Raw genomic sequence first — 18308 nt, forward strand, 5'->3', positions numbered from 1 at the left:
GAGGCAGGACGGTCAGGTGTTTAACATCTGTGGCTATACAGCAAGTTTGAGATTATTTCTGAACATGAGATCCTGCTTGGGGGTGGGAGGAATCAGAAAACATTTTAGGCAGGATACAAGACAAAGCTGGACCACACCTGGAGGAGCAAATGACAGGAAGGAAAATGGAATGAACTGTGTTAACGCAGGCCTTGGGCAGGCGACTATGGTGAATATCATTTGTCTTTGGGTCACCGTAAGACTTCCTGAACCAGAACTCAAGAGGGTGGCATGAAGCCCAAGCTGTAGTTCCTTTGATGAGCCCTGCCCTCCCCTTAACCTCACACGCTGTGAGTTTTGTTCTGTGAACCACCACTGCCTGTTGCCCTGCCATGAAGTTTCCCTCTTTGAAAAGGCCTGGGACTCAGGTGCTCTCTTCCCACAGGGCCCTCAACTATGTGGCGCAGGTTGGGCTGTGTGCTGTCCTGCAGCCTTGTGGCACTGCGGCTCAGTGGCCTGCTCTTTCTGAAAGAGCGCACACCAACAGGGAGCTCCAAGGCCCACAAGCACTTATGGGCGCTGCCAAGGCCCCAACACAGCCAGTGCCCACCCAATTTAGCAATTGCTAATGCCTCCCTGTCCCTGCCCAGCCGCCATCGCCTCTTCTTAACCTATCGACACTGCCGAAACTTCTCCACGTTGCTGGAGCCTTCTGAGTGTGCTAGGGACACCTTCCTGCTCCTGGCCATCAAGTCCCAGCCTCACCATATTGAGCAGCGTGCAGCTATTAGAAGCACTTGGGGCCGGGCTGGGAGCTGGGCTAGGGGCCGGCAGCTGAAGCTGGTGTTTCTCCTAGGGGTAGCAGGACCTGTGCCCCCAGCCCAGCTGCTGGCCTATGAGAGCCGGCAGTTCGATGACATCCTGCAGTGGGACTTTGCTGAGGATTTCTTCAACCTGACGCTGAAGGAGCTGCATGTGCAGCGCTGGATGGCAGCTGCCTGCACGCAAGCCCACTTCATACTAAAGGGAGACGATGATGTCTTTATCCATGTTCCCAATGTGCTGGAGTTCCTGGAGGGCTGGGATCCTGCCCAGGACCTCTTAGTGGGAGATGTCATCCGCCAGGCCCGGCCCAATAGGAACACCAAAGTCAAATACTTCATCCCATTCTCCATGTACAGGGCCCGCAACTACCCACCTTATGCAGGAGGCGGTGGCTATGTTATGTCCCAGGCTACTGTGAGGCTTCACTCAGCTATGGAAGAGGCAGAACTCTTCCCCATTGATGATGTCTTTGTGGGAATGTGCCTGAAAAAGCTAGGGGTGAGCCCCATACACCACGCTGGCTTCAAGACATTTGGGACCCAAAAGCCCCTGAACCCCTGGGACCCTTGCCTGTACAGAGGGCTCCTGCTGGTGCACCGTCTAAGCCCCCTGGAGATGTGGACCATGTGGGCGCTGGTGACAGATGAGAGGCTCAAGTGTGCAGCTACCCCCCTAACCCTAGCCCTGAAGGGCCGGTTGAGGTAACTGCTTTTGAGTGGCTGCTGACTTCCTATTACCAGGAGAAACTGAAAACTAGGTCCCGGCTGGTCGATAGGAAGCGCTCTCTTCATTTCTATAAAGCCACCAACCCTATTTGATTAAAAGTGCTAAAACCTGGCAAACTTGTCCAACATATGCGGAATGGGAACGTTTGCTGCAGGAAGGCCCAGGGCCCTACAACTCCCTCCACCACCTAGGCAACGAAGGAAAGACACAGCGTGACTTTTTCTTTTTTTTAATGCAAACACCAACTTCTCTTCCTTTGGACACAGCAGAGAAATGTGAAGGAGTGGGCAGGAAGCATGTGTTAGAAGTAGAAGGCTTGCGGGGAGCACCAGGAACAGTCACACTCTGAGAAACTCCTTAGCTGAGCTGTACTCACAGGGACAGAGGACATTATAAACACAAATCTTACAAACCAGATAGGCTCCCTCTTTTGGAGCAAACTTTAAATTATACTTGAAAATCTGAGTAATATTAAAAACTGCAGCTAAACAGAAATTGAACTTGAGGGTTTGGCAGAAAAGGCCCCTCCTCCTCTGGCCCAGGTTGGTAAAATACTTTGGGTGTAAGGTAAAAAAAATTGGCGAGAGAGGTGCTGAGTGAGACAGTGTTGGATGAACCAGGCTCATAAAAACAGACCAGAAAAAAGCAGGCACAGCTTCTGGTCTGACCAGCAAGGGCAGAGCCTGTTGTCTTCGCAGAGTTGGGGTGACACCAGGTGGATGCCATCGCCCGCTTTCCCCACTGAGTGGGCAGATAGGATAGGGCAGTGGGCTCAAGGCCTCAATCTTCCCGCAGGTAGGCCTCCTCTTCCTGGTCAGCCCTCTCATCACCAGCTTCCTGGGTTTTTTGGTGCAGCTCTTGTGTCTGTGCTTCAGCCAGCTTGGTCTCTGCTTTCTGGGAGAGCTGGCGCACCTCCTGCACCTGCGACTTCACCAACTGGATGTGATTCCTGGCAGTTATAGAGGCCTGATCGGCTCCTGGTGAGAGAAGGGACAGTGCATTGAGCACAATTAGTCAGACATAGGCCTGAGTTTGCAGCCCAGCCCTCATGGGGTTACCATCCTGCTTCTCTGAGCTCAAATCTGCATCTTATGCTTTTCAAGATGGGGTATTGGATGTTGGGGAGATGACTCAGTGTTCAAGAGCACTTGCTGCTCCAGAGGACCCAAGATGGGGAGTAGCCCATGTTGAGTGGCTAACAACCGCCTGTAACTCGAGCTCCAGGGAATCTGATGCCCTATTCTTGACTCTGTGGGCATCTACATGCACATACACCCAAGGACATATGCACCAAATTGTTTTAAAAAAGAGACAAAAACCTGGGGTCTCCCCATCCAGCCCAGCCAGGCCTTGAATTTTTCTGTCTTACGCATAAGGTGCACCATCCTACCCAGGTGTGTTCGGCTATCCCTGATTTTAAAAAAATGCCCATATGGGGCTTGCACTCGATGTAGAGGTCAGTCCCACTCAGCTGTTAGTCTAGTGCTGTGCTAGCTTATACACTTACCACAGGTTGGTCAGCACTTCATGCACATTGCAGTGTGGATTTTTTTTTGTTTGTTTGTTTTGTTTTTTGAGGCAGGGTTTCTCTGCAGCTTTGGAGCCTGTCCTGGAACTAGCTCTTGTAGACTAGGCTGGTATCAAACTCACAGAGATCCGCCTGCCTCTGCCTCCCGAGTGCTGGGATTAAAGGTGTGCGCCACCACCGCCAGGCTGGATTTTTTTTTAAAGAGTCTCTTGGCTGAAGTGGGGGTTTGGTGATTAGGCTACTTTGGCTAGCCAGACAAGCCCTCAGGAGAGAAGAGGAAGCCCACTCCCAAAATGGTGTGTGTATTGCAGGGTGTAGCACCCCATCTTGTTTCTGCATGGGTGCTAGAGATCTGAACCTGGGGCCTCATGTCTGCGGAAGCGTGTTAACCACAGAGCCATTTCTCCAACCTGGAATTCTAGTTTTTGAAGATCTAACTTTCCCCCAAAAATAACATGGGCTTGGTATCCATCTCTGAATGTAATTTCAACTTTACTATTAGTCTTCTATGGATTCCTTAGTTCTTCAACCTACTTTAGATTTATGTAAAAATTTAGATGGTCTTTGGATGTTGTTTATATTTAATATCTGTCTCTTAAGAGGAGAATCCAAACCCTTGTGTACCTAGATGTGTTAGGTTGAAATACTGTCTAGTTTTTAGCTGTGTAATCTGTATTAGATGGTGCTAGTTTATTTTATTTCAAGGTGGAGAATGGTGTGCATGGAGAAGCCAGGGGACAACTAGTGGAAGCCAGTCTTCTCCCCACCAGGACTTCTCTGTGTAGCCCTGGCCTTCCTGAAACTCTCTCTGTAGACCAGGCTGGCTTTGAACTCAGAGATCCACCTGCCTCTGCCTGGAAAAGGCGTGTGTCACCACCACCTGCACCAGTTTTTTTTTTTAACACCATTTGGGTCCTAGAGACTGAGTTCAGGTGGCTAGGCTAGGTGGCAGGAGACTATTTGCTGAGTCATCTCAATAGCCTAATTTTTCTTTTTCTGTGGTGCAGTGCAAACAGAAGACACTGACGGTTTCCAGCAAAATCAACAGCTAGATCCTCTGGGGTTCTAAGCCTGTGTTTGTGTGATTTAGAGGGAAAAGCAAAGCAGGGATAGAATATGCTTTGCAAACCCTTTCCAAGAGCTTTTGGGCAATAATGATCTCTTAATTTTAAATCCCAAGGTCCTTTCTCCACAACACTGTTGTTAGCAACGACAACACTATATTCCTGCAATGACTGGAAGGGGCGTCCTATAAACAGGCAGCTGCCACTTCACCGTCTCCTTGTGTTAGCTTTACGGTGACGTCCCTTTACTGGAATGCATTACTAGTGTGATGCTAGACCACAGTGCCTTTACCACAAAGACCAGCCCAGACACCCACCCACCCCCAAAGTCATACTCCACTTTCATCTACTTCTGTCTTTTCACACTGTGCCTAGTTAATCTTCCTTATGTTCAAATGTTTTCTGCTGTTTTCTTGGAGTTGCTTTTCACTAGTCCATGCTTTTATTAATTTACTTATGCAGTAGCTGGGACAGCTTGCAGGAATCTGATGTGAAGGCCTGAAAATATGAGCCTATTTCCACGTTGACCAAAGGTCAGAGTTGGAACTTAACCTCTAGTTTCTTCAAGGTTATTGTGCTTCCACCTCAAAGGTCCACCTAGCTGTAGAGCACAGCTCTGCTCTCTCAATGTTACTGTCTACAGGTGTGGCTAACAGCCAGCCCTTGTATTCCAGAAATAGAGAAGTAGATCAACAGAACTATCTCAAACAAGAGTCTAAGGATCCAACTAAGTTCCAGTTCCCTTAAGGATTGATTCCACCCAGGAGCGGTTTGCCTACAGAATGTTTTGGTCTAGGGTGTAAGCATGACTTGTTTTGTTCTAGCAACAGAGTGTTTACTATGAATGCAGCCCGCGACCTTCAATTGGTGTGTTCATTTCCTTGTATTATGTCAATGCAGTCTTTTGTCTTACTCCTACTTTTGGGGTCGGGGTATTAAAGCAGTTCCCTCCCAATACTATTTTATTATTATTTTCTCCATTTTATTATTATTTTCTAAATCCCTACGCCTCTCTCCTGGCAAGAGGTATTTTTGTCGAGGCTGGTCCTTGACACTTCCACCAATGTCTTGAGGATCAGACTCGGGTCATCAGTTTCTTACTCATCTCACCAGCCTGTATAAGCCCGCTCTTGTATGACTTACTACTTCAACAAAAACAACTTGCCATTCATCTATTTATGAGATATGCTTTATAGGCATAACCACCCAAGAACTACTCTGTGGTATCTGTAAGGGACAGCCAGATAGCCTCAGGCTAGCCTCAGACTACTGATCCTCCCACGTCCACCTCTCAAGTGCTGGTGACTACAGGCGTGTATCATGTGTGAAGGAAAGAGGTCGCTATGGGTGTGCACACTCACTTTTCCATATTATTCTGCTAGGGCCTCTCACTGAACCTGATGCCCAGTACCTGGTTAGGCTGACTGGCTAGCAAGCTCCAAGGATTCTGTGTCCCCGCCTTCCTCATTCTGGGGTTACAGGTGTGTTCTACCACAGCTGCAATTTCCACATGGGCTCTGGGGATCCAAACGCAGGTCTTCATGCTATACTGGAGGTACCCGAGGCAGGTCCCCAGCCCCAGGAGTGCTTGTTCTGTGGCAGAGTTGGACTTGTTCTCAGATTCTAAATACTTTTACATTTCTATTTATTCCTTTTTTTAGCTTGGGATTGTTCTTTAAATAATTTTGATTGTCCATGTGAGTGGACATCATGTGTATGAGATACCTATGGAGGTCAGAAGAGGGCATTAGATCTCGTAGATCTGCTAAGAAACCCAAGACATCAGCTGGGCTTTAATCCTAGCACCCATGAAGCAGAGGCAGGTGATCTCTGAGTTTGAGGCCAGGTTGCTCTATAGAGTGAGTTCTAGGACAGCCAGGACTACAAAGAAACCCTGTCTCAAAAAAAACAAAAAACCAAAGTCCAGGGCGGCATGCATGCCAAGGCACTACCACCGAGCTACATTCCCACCCCGGGAAGCATAAACTTGACAGAGCAGGAATGGAGGAAGTGGGCTGAAGGGCAGTGAGTGAAAATTTCAAGAAAGTGACATCAGTGTGGTACAAAAATCAATCTTTGTATGTTCTTAAATGCATTATGTTTTTTTGGGGAGGCAGGTCAACACTTTATATTTTTGTGTGTATGTGTGTGTAAATAAAATGAGCGCTAACCTTGGTGAGAGACTCAGTGGTTAACCACATGACACCCAAATGCGAGGGTCAGAGTTTGGGTCCCCTGAACCCATGTATGTGTGGGGTGGGCATGAAGGCCAGCTGTAATTCCAGCCTGGAAGACTGAGATGGGAGAGCCAATCTCCAAGAACAAGCTGGCTGGTGACACTAACCACACTAGCTGACTGAGAGACCCTGTCTCACTAACTGAGAAGACATCTTCTGGTCTGAGTCCCTGAAGATGCAAAGCTCATCTCACTTGTTATCACGTTGGTTTCTGCCTTGTTGCTCAGTTCTTCAGTTCCCTCTCTGACACCCATGTTGGTTCAGGTTTTCTACACTGTTTCAGGTATGCTTCTGATGAGAACTTTGCCAACCTCGTGTGCAAGCATGTGTGATACCGCAGTCATGGTCAGAGACAACTCCTAGGGATCCCTTCTACTATGTGGGGCCCAGAAATTGAACTCAGGTCATTAGGCTTGGTGGCAAGTGCCTTAACCTGTTGAGCCGTATCACTGGCCTAGAATTATTTTTCTGACACTGCCTGTTAAGGTATCCTTGTTATCACCCTGGCTGTCCTGGACCTCACTCTGTAGACCAGGCTGGCCTTGAACTCAGAGGTCCACCTGCTTCTGCCTCCCGAGTGTTGGGATTAAAGGCGTGTACCGTCACCACCAGACAAGTCTGTACTTTCTAATAGACTTTGTCATTTTCTGCCTCAACTCAATGTACCATGTTTTCTCTGTCCCCTCCTCCTATTTTTGTAGTATGTGAAACTAGTACCTATTACTTCTCAAAAAAGCTTTGCATGCTTTTATTTCCCCACTACTTTTTCTAGTCAAAGTTTTCCAAGAGTTTTAGAAAAGTAAGTTTCTTCTCTCAGACTTGACTGCTGAGTAGTGTGTCCACAAGTGGAGGCAGGTGGAGGTCTGTTTAATCAAATGTAGAACTTTAGTCTGCTCTCAGTTATCCTGCATCTACTTTTCCAGGGTAAATAAACTACTACTGTCTGGTTCTAGCTCCTCTTCCCAGTACCTTACAGGCTTTTCTCTGAGAAGAGTCCTGGCCGCTTCTGAACACGTGTTGTTCAGTAGTGCTCCACAGGCGGAGGGGGAGGGTCCCTGGGAGGCTCCTGATGCACTTCTCAGAACTTCCTTGTGTGAGAAACTTTTTGCTATCTTTTAAGTTTCCAGCCTAAGAACCAATTATTCTGATTTATTAACCTTTTGCTATTACTAGCAGTCCCTCTTTCTGACTAATTGCTAAAAACATCTGTTTCCTTATAATCAGTGACTTTCACTGTACTCTCTTCTGGAACATATTTCATGATAGCTGCCTAGTTACCCATTGACATTAGAACCCACCCCCTCTTTCCCATTGCCCTATATCTACCCCGTTTATTCTCCTAATAAACGAGACTTGATCAGAATCCTGTCTTGTCTCCATCCTCTGTGTCTCTTGTCCCTTTCAATTCTCACTCCCCCCCTTAGGGTCTCCATTGACTAACCCATAGGTCGGGGCATCCTCAGAAGCTACCCACCACATCTGGTGAGCCACTGACTCCTACAATGCTGCTTTCCTACTTTCATTTTTGAAGTTTAGTATAGTATAAAATATAATTATATAGCACCGACTTTCCAAAACAAACCTGCTGGGAAAGATGGCTCACACCCACAGTTCTAGCATTTGGGAGGCTGAAGAAGAAGGATCATTGCAAGCTTAAGGTTGGCTTGGCCTCAGAGTGAGACCGTCTCAACATTCCCATTAAAATAAAACCATCCACTATGCCTCAATCTGATATCCTGATATAAAAAAAAAGCACACATCTGGTTTGGGACTAGGTCACATTAGATGCTGAACATTTAATCATTTCTCTTAGGTCCACTGGAGAGATACCAACAGTCAAATCACACTTGGTGCAGAAAGGAAAAACACCTACATTTTCTGTGTAGTGCATTAAGAAGAGGGAAGAGCTCTGGCCCCTAGCTCCAAGGTTCCCCATTTCCAGTGTGGTAACCTGGATTTCTCTCTCTCTTTCTCTCCCTGTCTCTCCCCCTTCCCCCCTCTGAGACAAGGCTCTGTAGCCCAGGCTAGTCTCAGATTCAGATTCCTGCATCAGCCTCCCAAGTACTAGGATTATAGGCACGAGCCACCATATCCAGCTCTAACATTTGTATTCGAGGAGAAATGAAGCAAGGCTTAATTTCAGGTTGGCCACTTCCTAACTGCAGCCGTTGAGTGGCGCGACTAGCTCCATGCTAAAGGAGCGCCACGACTCAAAAGTGCCTACTGATGGTGTCTTCGAAGTGCCGCACTGACCCGCCCGAGCAGAGAAATGCTCTACTGGTTCATCTCTCTGTCTTATTTAAAGGGGCACACAGGCTTATGTTCCCACGGAAAAGGATGAAACCCTTAAAGCTATTAGCAACATTCTGATAGCAGCTTCACTAGTTATTTTTCTAGACTAGCAGCCTGACTTCTGTGAACACAGACAAAACCTCAGAACTTCATGTGGCAGCTCGGCCTGCCACTTGGAGAGGCTGCGAACAGTCTGCTCTACATAGAGTTGTAGATGGAGCGGTGGGGCTGTGATCCGCCACCAGGCTAGCTTTACACCCGACATAATTACATGGAAACTGTATTCATTTAAACACTGTTTGGCCCATTAGTTTCAGCCTCTTATTGGCTAACTCTCACATCTTGACTAACCCATATTTAGTAATCTGTGTAGCACAAGGTGGTGGCTTACCAGGAGAGATCTTAACCTGTGTCCCACTCAGAGAGGAGAGGCACGGCGACTACCTGAAGCGTCTGCCTGACTCTGCTTTCTCTCTCCCACAATTCTGTTCTGTCTACTACGCCTACCTAATTTTCTGTCCTATTAAAGGGCCAAGGCAGTTTCTTTATTAACCAATGAAAGTAACAGACAGATGACCATCCTCCATCATATAGCAAGTCTGAGGCTAGCCAAGGCTATGAGACCATATATACATACAACACAGAAATGGGGAAACCTCTAAACCAATGGTTCTCAACCCCTTTGGGGGGTCACATATCAGATATCCTACATATCAAATGTTTACATTATGATTCATAACAGTAGCAACATTAAATTTATGAAATAGCAACAAAAATTTATGTTTCGGGCCACCACAGCATGAGGCTCTGGATTAAAGGGTCACAGGACTAGGCTGAGAACCACTGCTCTAAGAAATATTTCTATCATCAATCAGACAGTCTAAAGTCCTCACTTTTAACTACATTAAAAACAAGAAACAGCAAAAACCCAGCCCTTTACCCACCAGCTTGATAGGCGGCCTCCGCAGCCATCTCTGACAAGCCAACTGCAGTCATCCACGTGGTTTCCAGCTTCAAGTATTCTTGCTGTTTTGAAGTCATCTGTAAGATCAGAAAAGAGCTCCAGAGACCATGAAGGGTTAACACGGTTACTCTCAAGATAACCGTTTAGACTATAATGAGGACCATTATATGGAAATGCTGACAAGTCTGCTCACCTCAACTCTGGCTCCTATAATCACCTGCCACACTTCATCTTCCTCCTGTGAATTCATTTTCCCAAGTAGATTTGTATATTGTCGATACAGAGACACTAACGTATAAACAGCCTACAAACACAGAATAAATAATGAGTGTGTAAAGTAAGTGAGGTACGATGGAAGGAATAGATGGAAGAAAACAAGGTCCTGCCAGATGGTGGTGCACATCTTTAATTCCAGCACTCGGGAGGCAGAGGCAGGTGAATCTCTGTGAATTCGAGGCCAGCCTGTTCTACTAATTGAGTTCCAGGACAGGCTCCAAAGCTACAGAGAAACCCTGTCTTGAACCCCCCTCCCAGACAAAAGAAAACCCCTGGGGTGGTAGTGCATACTTGCCATCTCAGCACTCAGGAGAATGCCAAGTTCAAGGTAAGCCTGAGCTACATAATGAGACTGTCTTAAAGAAACATAGAAGAATCAGGACTGGAGAGATGGCTCAGCAATTCAGAGCACTGGCTGTTCTTCCAGAGAACCCTGGTTCAATCCCAGAACCCCATGGCAGTTTTCAACTGTAACTATAGTTCCAGGAGATCTGACACCCTCACTCAGACACACATAACAGGCCAAACACCAATGCTCTTTAGTAGTAGTAGTAATAATAATAATAATAATAATAATAATAATAATAAAATGACAAGAGAAAAAGATCGTTAGTCCACTGTGCTGTGGGGTTCTTTCCTCCTCAGGCAGGCTAAAGGCCAAGGTCAGCCCCTCGAGTGTCAGAGATCAAAGTCATCAAGAACTGCCTTGAGTGGACAGCGGGTTTTCTGCTCCAAGACATTCAAAGGAGGGAGGAGTGGAGGGAGGAGTTCAGTGTGGAGAGCGCAGGCTGGGCAGCTCCTAACCGGTCACGTATGATTCCAGCTCTAGATGCTCCCCCCCCATCCCAGCCTCCCTAGGCACCTGTATGCACTCCCACACATACACATCTGTAAACCCTACTATAGTAAACTGGCTCCTCAGCCTCGTGACTCACTGGGTTGTACCAGTCTAAATAGAGGCATCATCCAGAATAGAAGTTAAAATTTTTTAAATTTGAGACAAGCTCTTACTATGTCAACTCAGCTGGTCTAGGATTCAGAGATCTGCCTGCCTCTGCCTCCTGAGCAGGGTCACCCACAGCCTGCTTTTTAAAAATTTTGTAACAGATCCTGAGTTTGAGGCCAGCATGGTCTACATAGTGAGTTCCAGAGCTACACTGTGAACCCTATCACCAAAAAAACAAAAAAACAAAAACAAAACCCTAAATAAAAATTTTGTTGACCATTCACACAGAGATGCAGAGAAAAAGAAATGCATAAGTGACTTTAAGACAGTGTCTTGCTTGCTATGCTGATGGCGCCACAATCCTCCAGAGTGGCTAGGACTGGAGCCAGGAACCACTGCATGCTGGCTGCTCTTGGGGTGATTAAATGTCATCACAAACCCTGCTGAGTCAGATGACCTCACCCTCCTGCCTCTGCCGCGCGAATGCTGGGATTCTGTGCGTCTACCGCCACGCTGCTGAGAGTAAAACTAAGGCAAGCATTGTACAGATGAGCCGCTACAAAACCCAGAGCTCAGCAACTGTTTAAAAAGGAGCCAGACCGTAAATATTTGAGGCTCAAGAGCCTAATGACCAAGGTATGGGGTGGGAGGGTGTGTGGAGGGAATGGGAGGAGGGGAGGGAGTGGGAATTTGGATTGAAATTTTTTTTTTAAAATCTATTAAAAAAAAAAAAAGAACCTAATGACCTCTGCTAAAGCTACTACACTCTCACGATACACATATAAGCCTGGATAAATCCCAATATAAAACACACAGAGAGCTACCAGAGGACATGCTGGAGAGCCATAGTTTGGAAACTGCAAATCAAAGTCTAGGAGGAGAGCAGGGATTGTAGCGCTGTAATAGAGCACCTGCCTGGCCCATGGACCTCTGGGCTCCATCTCTTCACACTGAAAAACAAAACAAAAAAACTGCACAAAACAGACGTACCTTTGTATACTCGGTGATTGCTTCGATCAGAGCATATGTGGTTTGGGACAGAAAGGTGGAGGTGCTATCTGTCACCAAAGACACAGCCCTCCTCATTAATGCGTCGTTACTAAGAGAGTGAGGCTCCGATTTCTGAAAGACAAACAGTCACTCAATTTCCAGCCTGAATAAAGCTTAAGACGAGAACCGCGTGGTCTCAGGAGACTGCCCAGCCCTGTGCTTCATGTGTATGAGCCCACAGCAGCACACTTCTTTGGGGTAACTTTTTAGGCTTTCTATGTGGTGACTTAAGATAGCATAGGAATGTAATCTGAGGGTAATGTTTCTCTCCACACTCATTCTCCTAGAAAACTGAGTGTCAAGGGAACTGTGGCAGAGTCACGGGAAACCAATCCCATGTTGAGATGTTACCGGCAAAGACTTCCAAGAGCTGATGTGACTGAACTCACAGTGACCAGGTGAATGTGGGGAGACTGCTGGGCTGGGGCAGGGGAAGATCTAGTCACTATAACCTCAGCTATTGCACCGAAAAACAAAAATCACTAGAACCCTCCATCGAAATTATGGAATCTGGTCACTCCAGCTCAAAACTGCTGCCACTGAACATCTCAATAACTTCCTTTCCTTCTCAACAGAGACCTCGCTGTATCCAAACCAACCACTCTACTTACTGTCTTAGTCTTGCTGAAGAGAGTTGTAAAACTCTGGAGTAACTGTTAAAAGCAGCATGAGTATGAAATGGTTTTTAATATGTGAATAAATAAAAAAAAATTCATCCTAGTTGGGCAGTGGTTGTGCACATCTTTAATCCCAGCATTCAGGAAGCAGAGACAGGCAGATCTCTGCGAGTTTGAGGCCAGACTGGTCTACAGAGCAAGTTCCAGGACAGCCAAAGCTACACAGAGAAACTTGTCTTGGAAAAAAATTCAATCTATCTATCTATCTATCTATCTATCTATCTATCTATCTATCTATCTATCATCTATCACATATGAAGAGCACTCAGATAGACAACTCTGCTCACAAGAAGGGAAATGCTGGCACAGCATCTTGAAGTCCTGAGTGTAATGATGCTAACTTTACAATGTGTTCTCACTCATTTCTCTTTTTACAGATGATGAAATCCTCACACACAACAGCCGGGAAACTTTCCCTAGAAACCAAATAGCTAGTTAAATCTCAATGCAAATTCTCTCCGAAGGCTGTACTCTTTCTCTTATGTTCTTCTGACCTAACACGGTGCCAGCCACTACCATCAAACATCAAAACATACATTTATGTAGCAGTAGCCAGAAGAGCAGGAGAGCTGATCAGGAACTGAGAAAGGCTTTAAAGGGATGTGACTTGAAGTGAAGAAGCTAGGACTAAAATGGCTAAGGTCCTTGGAAGGAAGGAAATGAAAGCCTGGTCAGCATGAGAGAAATGAAACTGGTTAAGGCATGGAGTGCAGGCAGAAGTAGACACAGTGTAGCTGTGTGTAGCACTAAAGGGGCTCGGGAGAGCAGACCACAGCAGCTCCAGTCCTGTGCCCCAGGAATGGTTAGTACCTGGGACTCAGAACGTAGTTGCATCAACAAACCCCCAATTCTCAAAAAGAAAAAAAAAGAATGCTGGGGGCTGAGATGACTCAGCTGTTAAGGAGGCACTTGGCTGCCAAGCAGACAACCAGCTCAACCTCCGGAACCAACCTGCAGCTGTCCTGATACCTTCAGCCACCACACAAAATTAATGTAATTTTAGAAGGGTTGTCTTGTCATCAAGATGACTGACGCTTGAGTGGACATTTCAGAGCTAAGGCTCATCAATCAGCATGCAGAGCTGACAGTAAAATCAGACAGATGGATGTTAATGAGTCTCAGATGTGAAAATCTAAATCGATACAGAAGTATCAGGAATACTTTGTTGAAGTGAACTTGCTGGTTTATTATCTAGCTCTTCTCCATAAAGCACAAATCCAGTGGTTAAACCACCGCTTTCCAACCAGCCGCTCGCTGATTGCTCTAAGGACTCTCGCCTACATGCTCGTTCTTCCTTCCTATGAGACCCACTTCTCTGTTCTTCTCCCTCCATCTGCTGCCTGCCAGCTGGTACCGCCATCTCATCTAGACTAACAGTAGCCCTTTAGTCTCCCCAGATAAACAATAACCTTAAAACCTATACAAGACCATAATATTCCAAGAACAAATCCTTTGTGGTCTGTTTAGAACAAAATCCAAAGCCTCACAATGACCCACAAAATTCAAATCACAGTATCTGATCCCTGGTCACCTGAAGCCTCACCTATTAAACAGTTCCTCATTCCATTCCGTTCACCTTGCTTTGCTGCACACCATACAAAATTAAGCTTCCGGGCTTTTGCCCCTAATTCCTCTGCTGCAGGCTTCTGCCTTAGGTAGCTTTCTCAAAGCACCCTGACATGGAGCTGTCCCAAACCACTGCACCCTATTTCCTTCACCAGCTGATCTATCTTCCTTCCTTCCTTCCTTTTTCTTTCTTTCTTTCATTCTTTCTGGGTTTTTTTTTTTTGTTTGTTTGTTTTGTTTTTCAAGACAGGATTTCTCTGTGTAGTCCTGGCTGCCCTGGACCAGGTTGGTCTCAAACTCAGATTCGCCTGACTCTGCCTCTGGGATTAAAGGCATTTACCACCACTGCTGGGCTTTTTTTTTTTCTTTTTAGTGTGCTTTTTTGAGACATATCAAGATGTAACTAACACAAGCTAACCTTACGATTTTGATTTTCCTGCCCTAGTCCCCCCAGTGTTGGGATTACAGGAATATACCACCTCACTCAACTTATATTTGCTTAGTTTCTACCCAGAATGGATGTTTTATGATAGCAAGAATTTGTATTTTCGCTCACTCTTACCTTCCTAGTGTATGGCACAAAGAAGTTGGTCAGTCAAGTTTTGCTGAATGACAGGCTTCTGCCAAAAGACTGTATTTCTTTTATCTCATTCTATCCTTTATGCAAATTGGAGCTGGGTGGTTGTGGCACACGCCTTTAATCCCAGCACTTGGGAAGCAGAGGCAGGCGGATTTCTGAAGCCAGCCTGGTCTACAGAGAGAGTTCCAGGACATGCTCCAAAGCTACACAGAGAAATCCTGTCTCGAAAAACAAACAGCAACTTAAGTACTGTTTACACCAGTACTGACTGGGTGACTGGAACTTGATTCCTGTAACCCTCTGGCCTCACCTAATAAACAGTTCCACTACTAACCCCATCCTCCCCTTCCTAATCTCATCTTTGAAGAGAGGATGCCTATACAAGTAAATTAGTCTGAACTGGTGGGTACCAGTGACAGGCAAGCAGCCTCTAACTAACTTTCTCCTGGTTCCAAGGAGAGTCAAAAATGCACTCTCCAGTGCCAAGGCAGGGGAAGATTAACTCAGTGAAAACTAAACCATAAAAAACCCTAGAGAAGCGCCATGTGAGTTCCCAGGGCAGTTGCCCATTCTCAGAAAACCATGATCACTCCTCGCCTGTTCCAGCCTACCACCTATCCCCCTTCAATTCTTTTACACTGTACTTTAACATCCGGACCCACAAAGGTTGAGAAGTTCATTTGCAAAGTTAATCTTCTACTTCTACGTTTGCTACAAGGATAAAGGTCTACTTCCCAGTTCAAAAGATGCTCAGTTTCACTGGTTCCTCGATTCAGGGTGGAGGAGCACGGACAAAAAGCGGAAACTACTGTTTCTACAACGTGAGACAATGAAAAGGGGAAATCTGCTCAACTCTGAGAAGATGCTGGTACAGTACGGCGCATAGCATCACGGGAGGTGGCACTTGGGAAACTAAGGCAGCTTCACTAAGACCGGGAGAATCACATGACCGTCCCTTACCTGAGCGATAGGGACTGCACACAGGGTCACGCCGAATCCAGCCAACATAGTTTTGTGCCATGGTCTTATCAATTCTGAGAAACAGCGTTTCTTTGAGTTAGCCACGACGGGAACACGCTGTCCATACCTGGAAATATAAGTCAAATTTTAAAAAGCACAAATCAATGTGTAAAAGGCTCTCGGGTCTGCAGGAGTCGGTCCAAGCAGAGGCTAAATGAGGAGGTAGCAGCGGTCTTCCAAGAAAATAAACCACAGGGTGGCCTATTAAGTCCCAGAAACGGACAGAGGTGGTGGCAAGCCTTTAGTCTCAGCACTAGGGAGTCAGAGGTAAGCGATGTGAGTTCCAGGCCAGCAAGAGCAACAGGCGCTTTCCACTAGGTGGAGAAGTTTAAAAGTTGCCTCCGAGCTGCTTAGCAACCTGACGCCAAGATAAAACTCTCGTGCTCGCAGGACTTAGCCCTGAATCCTGGGCCTGGGTTCCGGAGTCTCGAATGGTCCCTGCGAGCAAGGTCCTGGAGGCAGCAGCCGAGAACGCCGCTGGCGTCGGGCGCCTGAGTCTCCTGGGTCGTGCGCTAACAACGCGCTGCCAGCCCAGGCCTGAGCCAACGCCGTGGCCCGTCTGTCCCTCGGTGTCCTCGGGGACTCTGAGCTGACTGGAGGACCAACGGGCTTGGAGGACCCGCTTTCGGGAGCCCGTGATGGAGGACAGGGACTGAGGCGGCACCCTCCGCAAACTTCGGAGGGAGGCGGGACGCGGCGGCCCGCGGCCAACGCGCAGGCCGGCGCCGATGGCCCGGCTCCTCTCCGCCGCTTCCCGCCCTCTACGGCCACTGCAGTACCTGAACAGGGAGGCCACGCTCCGGGACATCCAACTCCTCAGAGCCGCCATCCCGCGGCGGACGGACGGCGGACGCACACGCCGGAAGTGACGCAGCATATCGAGCAGCCGGGCGAGCGCGGCCGGCTCCCGGGTACCCAGGGCTTCATGGTCACGCCCCCACTAGAGGACGCAGTTGCGATTGGACAGGCGGAAAGGGCGGGACAGGAGCGCTAGGAAACGGCTGTAACGGTCGCACCTGGCGTTCAACGGCTCGCACTGCGGCGCGGGACGCGGCAGGTCCCCGGGGCTCGGGGATGCGGAGCGGGGTCGCGCGCCGGGACGCGGGCGGTGGGCTGGGGGCGGAGCGGGGCCTGGAGAGGGGAACGTGTTCCGCCGGGCGGGGCGGGGCGGGGCGGGGCGGGGCGGGCGGGCCGGCCGGGCGCTGTCACTTCAGCACCAGGAAGTAGGTGGTCCAGCCGGCCAGCAGCAGCGCCCCGATGAGCACCGTGTAGCTGAGGAGCACGAAGGCGAGCAGTTCCCGCAGCAGCTGCAACACGTGGATGGTGGACGAGGCCGGCATCGCCCTGCAGAGACCTGGAGCCTGAGCCCGCGTAGGGTGCGTGTGGCGGGACAGCACTCTTCCAAGGCCAAAGAAGCCCAAAGTGCTGTTCTGCACTGGAAAAAGTGCCTTCTAAAGCAGTAGTTGCCCACACTCCCTCTTACTGGCATCTGAGCTCCAAAAGGGGAAAGGGCCTGGTCTTTCCCACTCCTAGCTTTACATTAGACTCCAACGCAGCCCTCTCTTGTCACCACCTCTTGCATTTTTAATGCAGCTGGTGCCGCTAATGGGCTGGTGGAGGATAGCTTTATTTTCCCGTCACTCAAGCTGCAGCCCTGTCTGTGGGCCGCCTTGGAGTGGAGAAGCAGCAGGCCATTGCTCATTTCCTCCGTCATCCTCCTGACCCCAGGACTGTCGACATCATACTTTAAGGATGTGTGTGTTTGTGTGCCCCAGCATGCTTGCCTTGCGGCCAGTCAGGATTAAAACCGAAGGGCGCCAAGTAATAGGTACCAATTTGATCTTGGGCTCACATCATTCCCAATATGTTTTACACACCCCATCTGTGCAGATTTCACCTCAGACGCTAAGAGTCACAAACTAGCTCATCTTCACTGCCTTGCCTGGCAGATCCCCTCAATGCTGGTGTCTAGGTTCCCACTCTTACCAATTTACTCACTTGGCAAAGTTTCCACGACTCCTCCCCGCCACAGCTTCCACAGCTTCTTTCTGGTCTGCTGAAGAGAGACTTGTGCACACTGCAGCGATCTCGGCAGAGCTGAGGTCTTCAGGCAGCTGAAGCACTCAACAACTAGGTGTGGTCTAGCGACCAATTACAACCTCTGTGTGGTTTCTGAGCTCCCAGGAAGCTGCGCACAGGCAATCCTAGGCCAGGCGGGGCCCTGGCAGCCCTGCCCGCCCTCTGCCTGTGTCTCCTCCAGTCTACAGGATGAGGCACCAGCGATTTCCAAGGCTCCTGACTTAAATGGGCTGAACAACTGGTACCCCAGGGGGGTATTTCAAGCCCCTTCTTGTCTTGCTTGTCGAAACAACCCAGCTGGGCTGTACCGCCAATGTGTCTAAAACTGAAAGCAGTCCTGTCAAGAGGCCTGGCAGAACCACTGCACGTTCACGACTGTCTTCCTAATGGAAAAGCTGCTGTCTTAAGAAAGGCAAGTATGAACACGCACATGTGTATGTGAGACTCATGCCCCAGGGTGCATGATCCTAATTTACAGAGTTTAGCAGTTTGCAAACTC

At 48.1% G+C, this 18308-nt stretch overlaps 2 protein-coding genes across 2 annotated transcripts; one reads left to right on the forward strand and one right to left on the reverse strand.

The window, feature by feature from the left end:
- The first annotated feature begins 435 nt into the window (after positions 1-435).
- On the forward strand, positions 436-1509 carry B3gnt4 (UDP-GlcNAc:betaGal beta-1,3-N-acetylglucosaminyltransferase 4). Its single transcript, XM_038344453.1, has one exon. The coding sequence runs from the start codon at positions 436-438 to the stop codon at positions 1507-1509; it is 1074 nt and encodes a 357-aa protein (XP_038200381.1).
- A 234-nt stretch (positions 1510-1743) lies between these two features.
- Positions 1744-16635, reverse strand: Diablo (diablo IAP-binding mitochondrial protein). Its single transcript, XM_038345534.1, has 6 exons — positions 16510-16635; positions 15671-15797; positions 11828-11959; positions 9809-9919; positions 9596-9692; positions 1744-2507 (listed from the first exon to the last, which is right to left on the reverse strand). The coding sequence occupies exons 1-6, from the start codon at positions 16605-16607 to the stop codon at positions 2311-2313; spliced, it is 762 nt and encodes a 253-aa protein (XP_038201462.1). The 5' UTR covers positions 16608-16635; the 3' UTR covers positions 1744-2310.
- Positions 16636-18308: the final 1673 nt, after the last annotated feature.

The sequence above is a fragment of the Arvicola amphibius genome, chromosome 10, assembly GCF_903992535.2.
Source record: "Arvicola amphibius chromosome 10, mArvAmp1.2, whole genome shotgun sequence".
Classification (NCBI taxonomy): Eukaryota; Metazoa; Chordata; class Mammalia; order Rodentia; family Cricetidae; genus Arvicola; species Arvicola amphibius.

What these genes read in the sequence shown, in the direction of transcription:
- Diablo (XM_038345534.1), bottom strand. Translation starts at nt 16,607, where the DNA reads ATGCTGCGTCACTTCCGGCGTGTGCGTCCGCCGTCCGTCCGCCGCGGG. An exon ending in GTGCAGTCCCTATCGCTCAG is followed by an intron (nt 11,960 to 15,670) that starts GTAAGGGACGGT and finishes TTTGTCTTTCAG; the next exon opens with AAATCGGAGCCTCACTCTCT. An exon ending in GGAGGCCGCCTATCAAGCTG is followed by an intron (nt 2,508 to 9,595) that starts GTGGGTAAAGGG and finishes TTCTCTCACCAG; the next exon opens with GAGCCGATCAGGCCTCTATA.
- B3gnt4 (XM_038344453.1), top strand. Translation starts at nt 436, where the DNA reads ATGTGGCGCAGGTTGGGCTGTGTGCTGTCCTGCAGCCTTGTGGCACTG.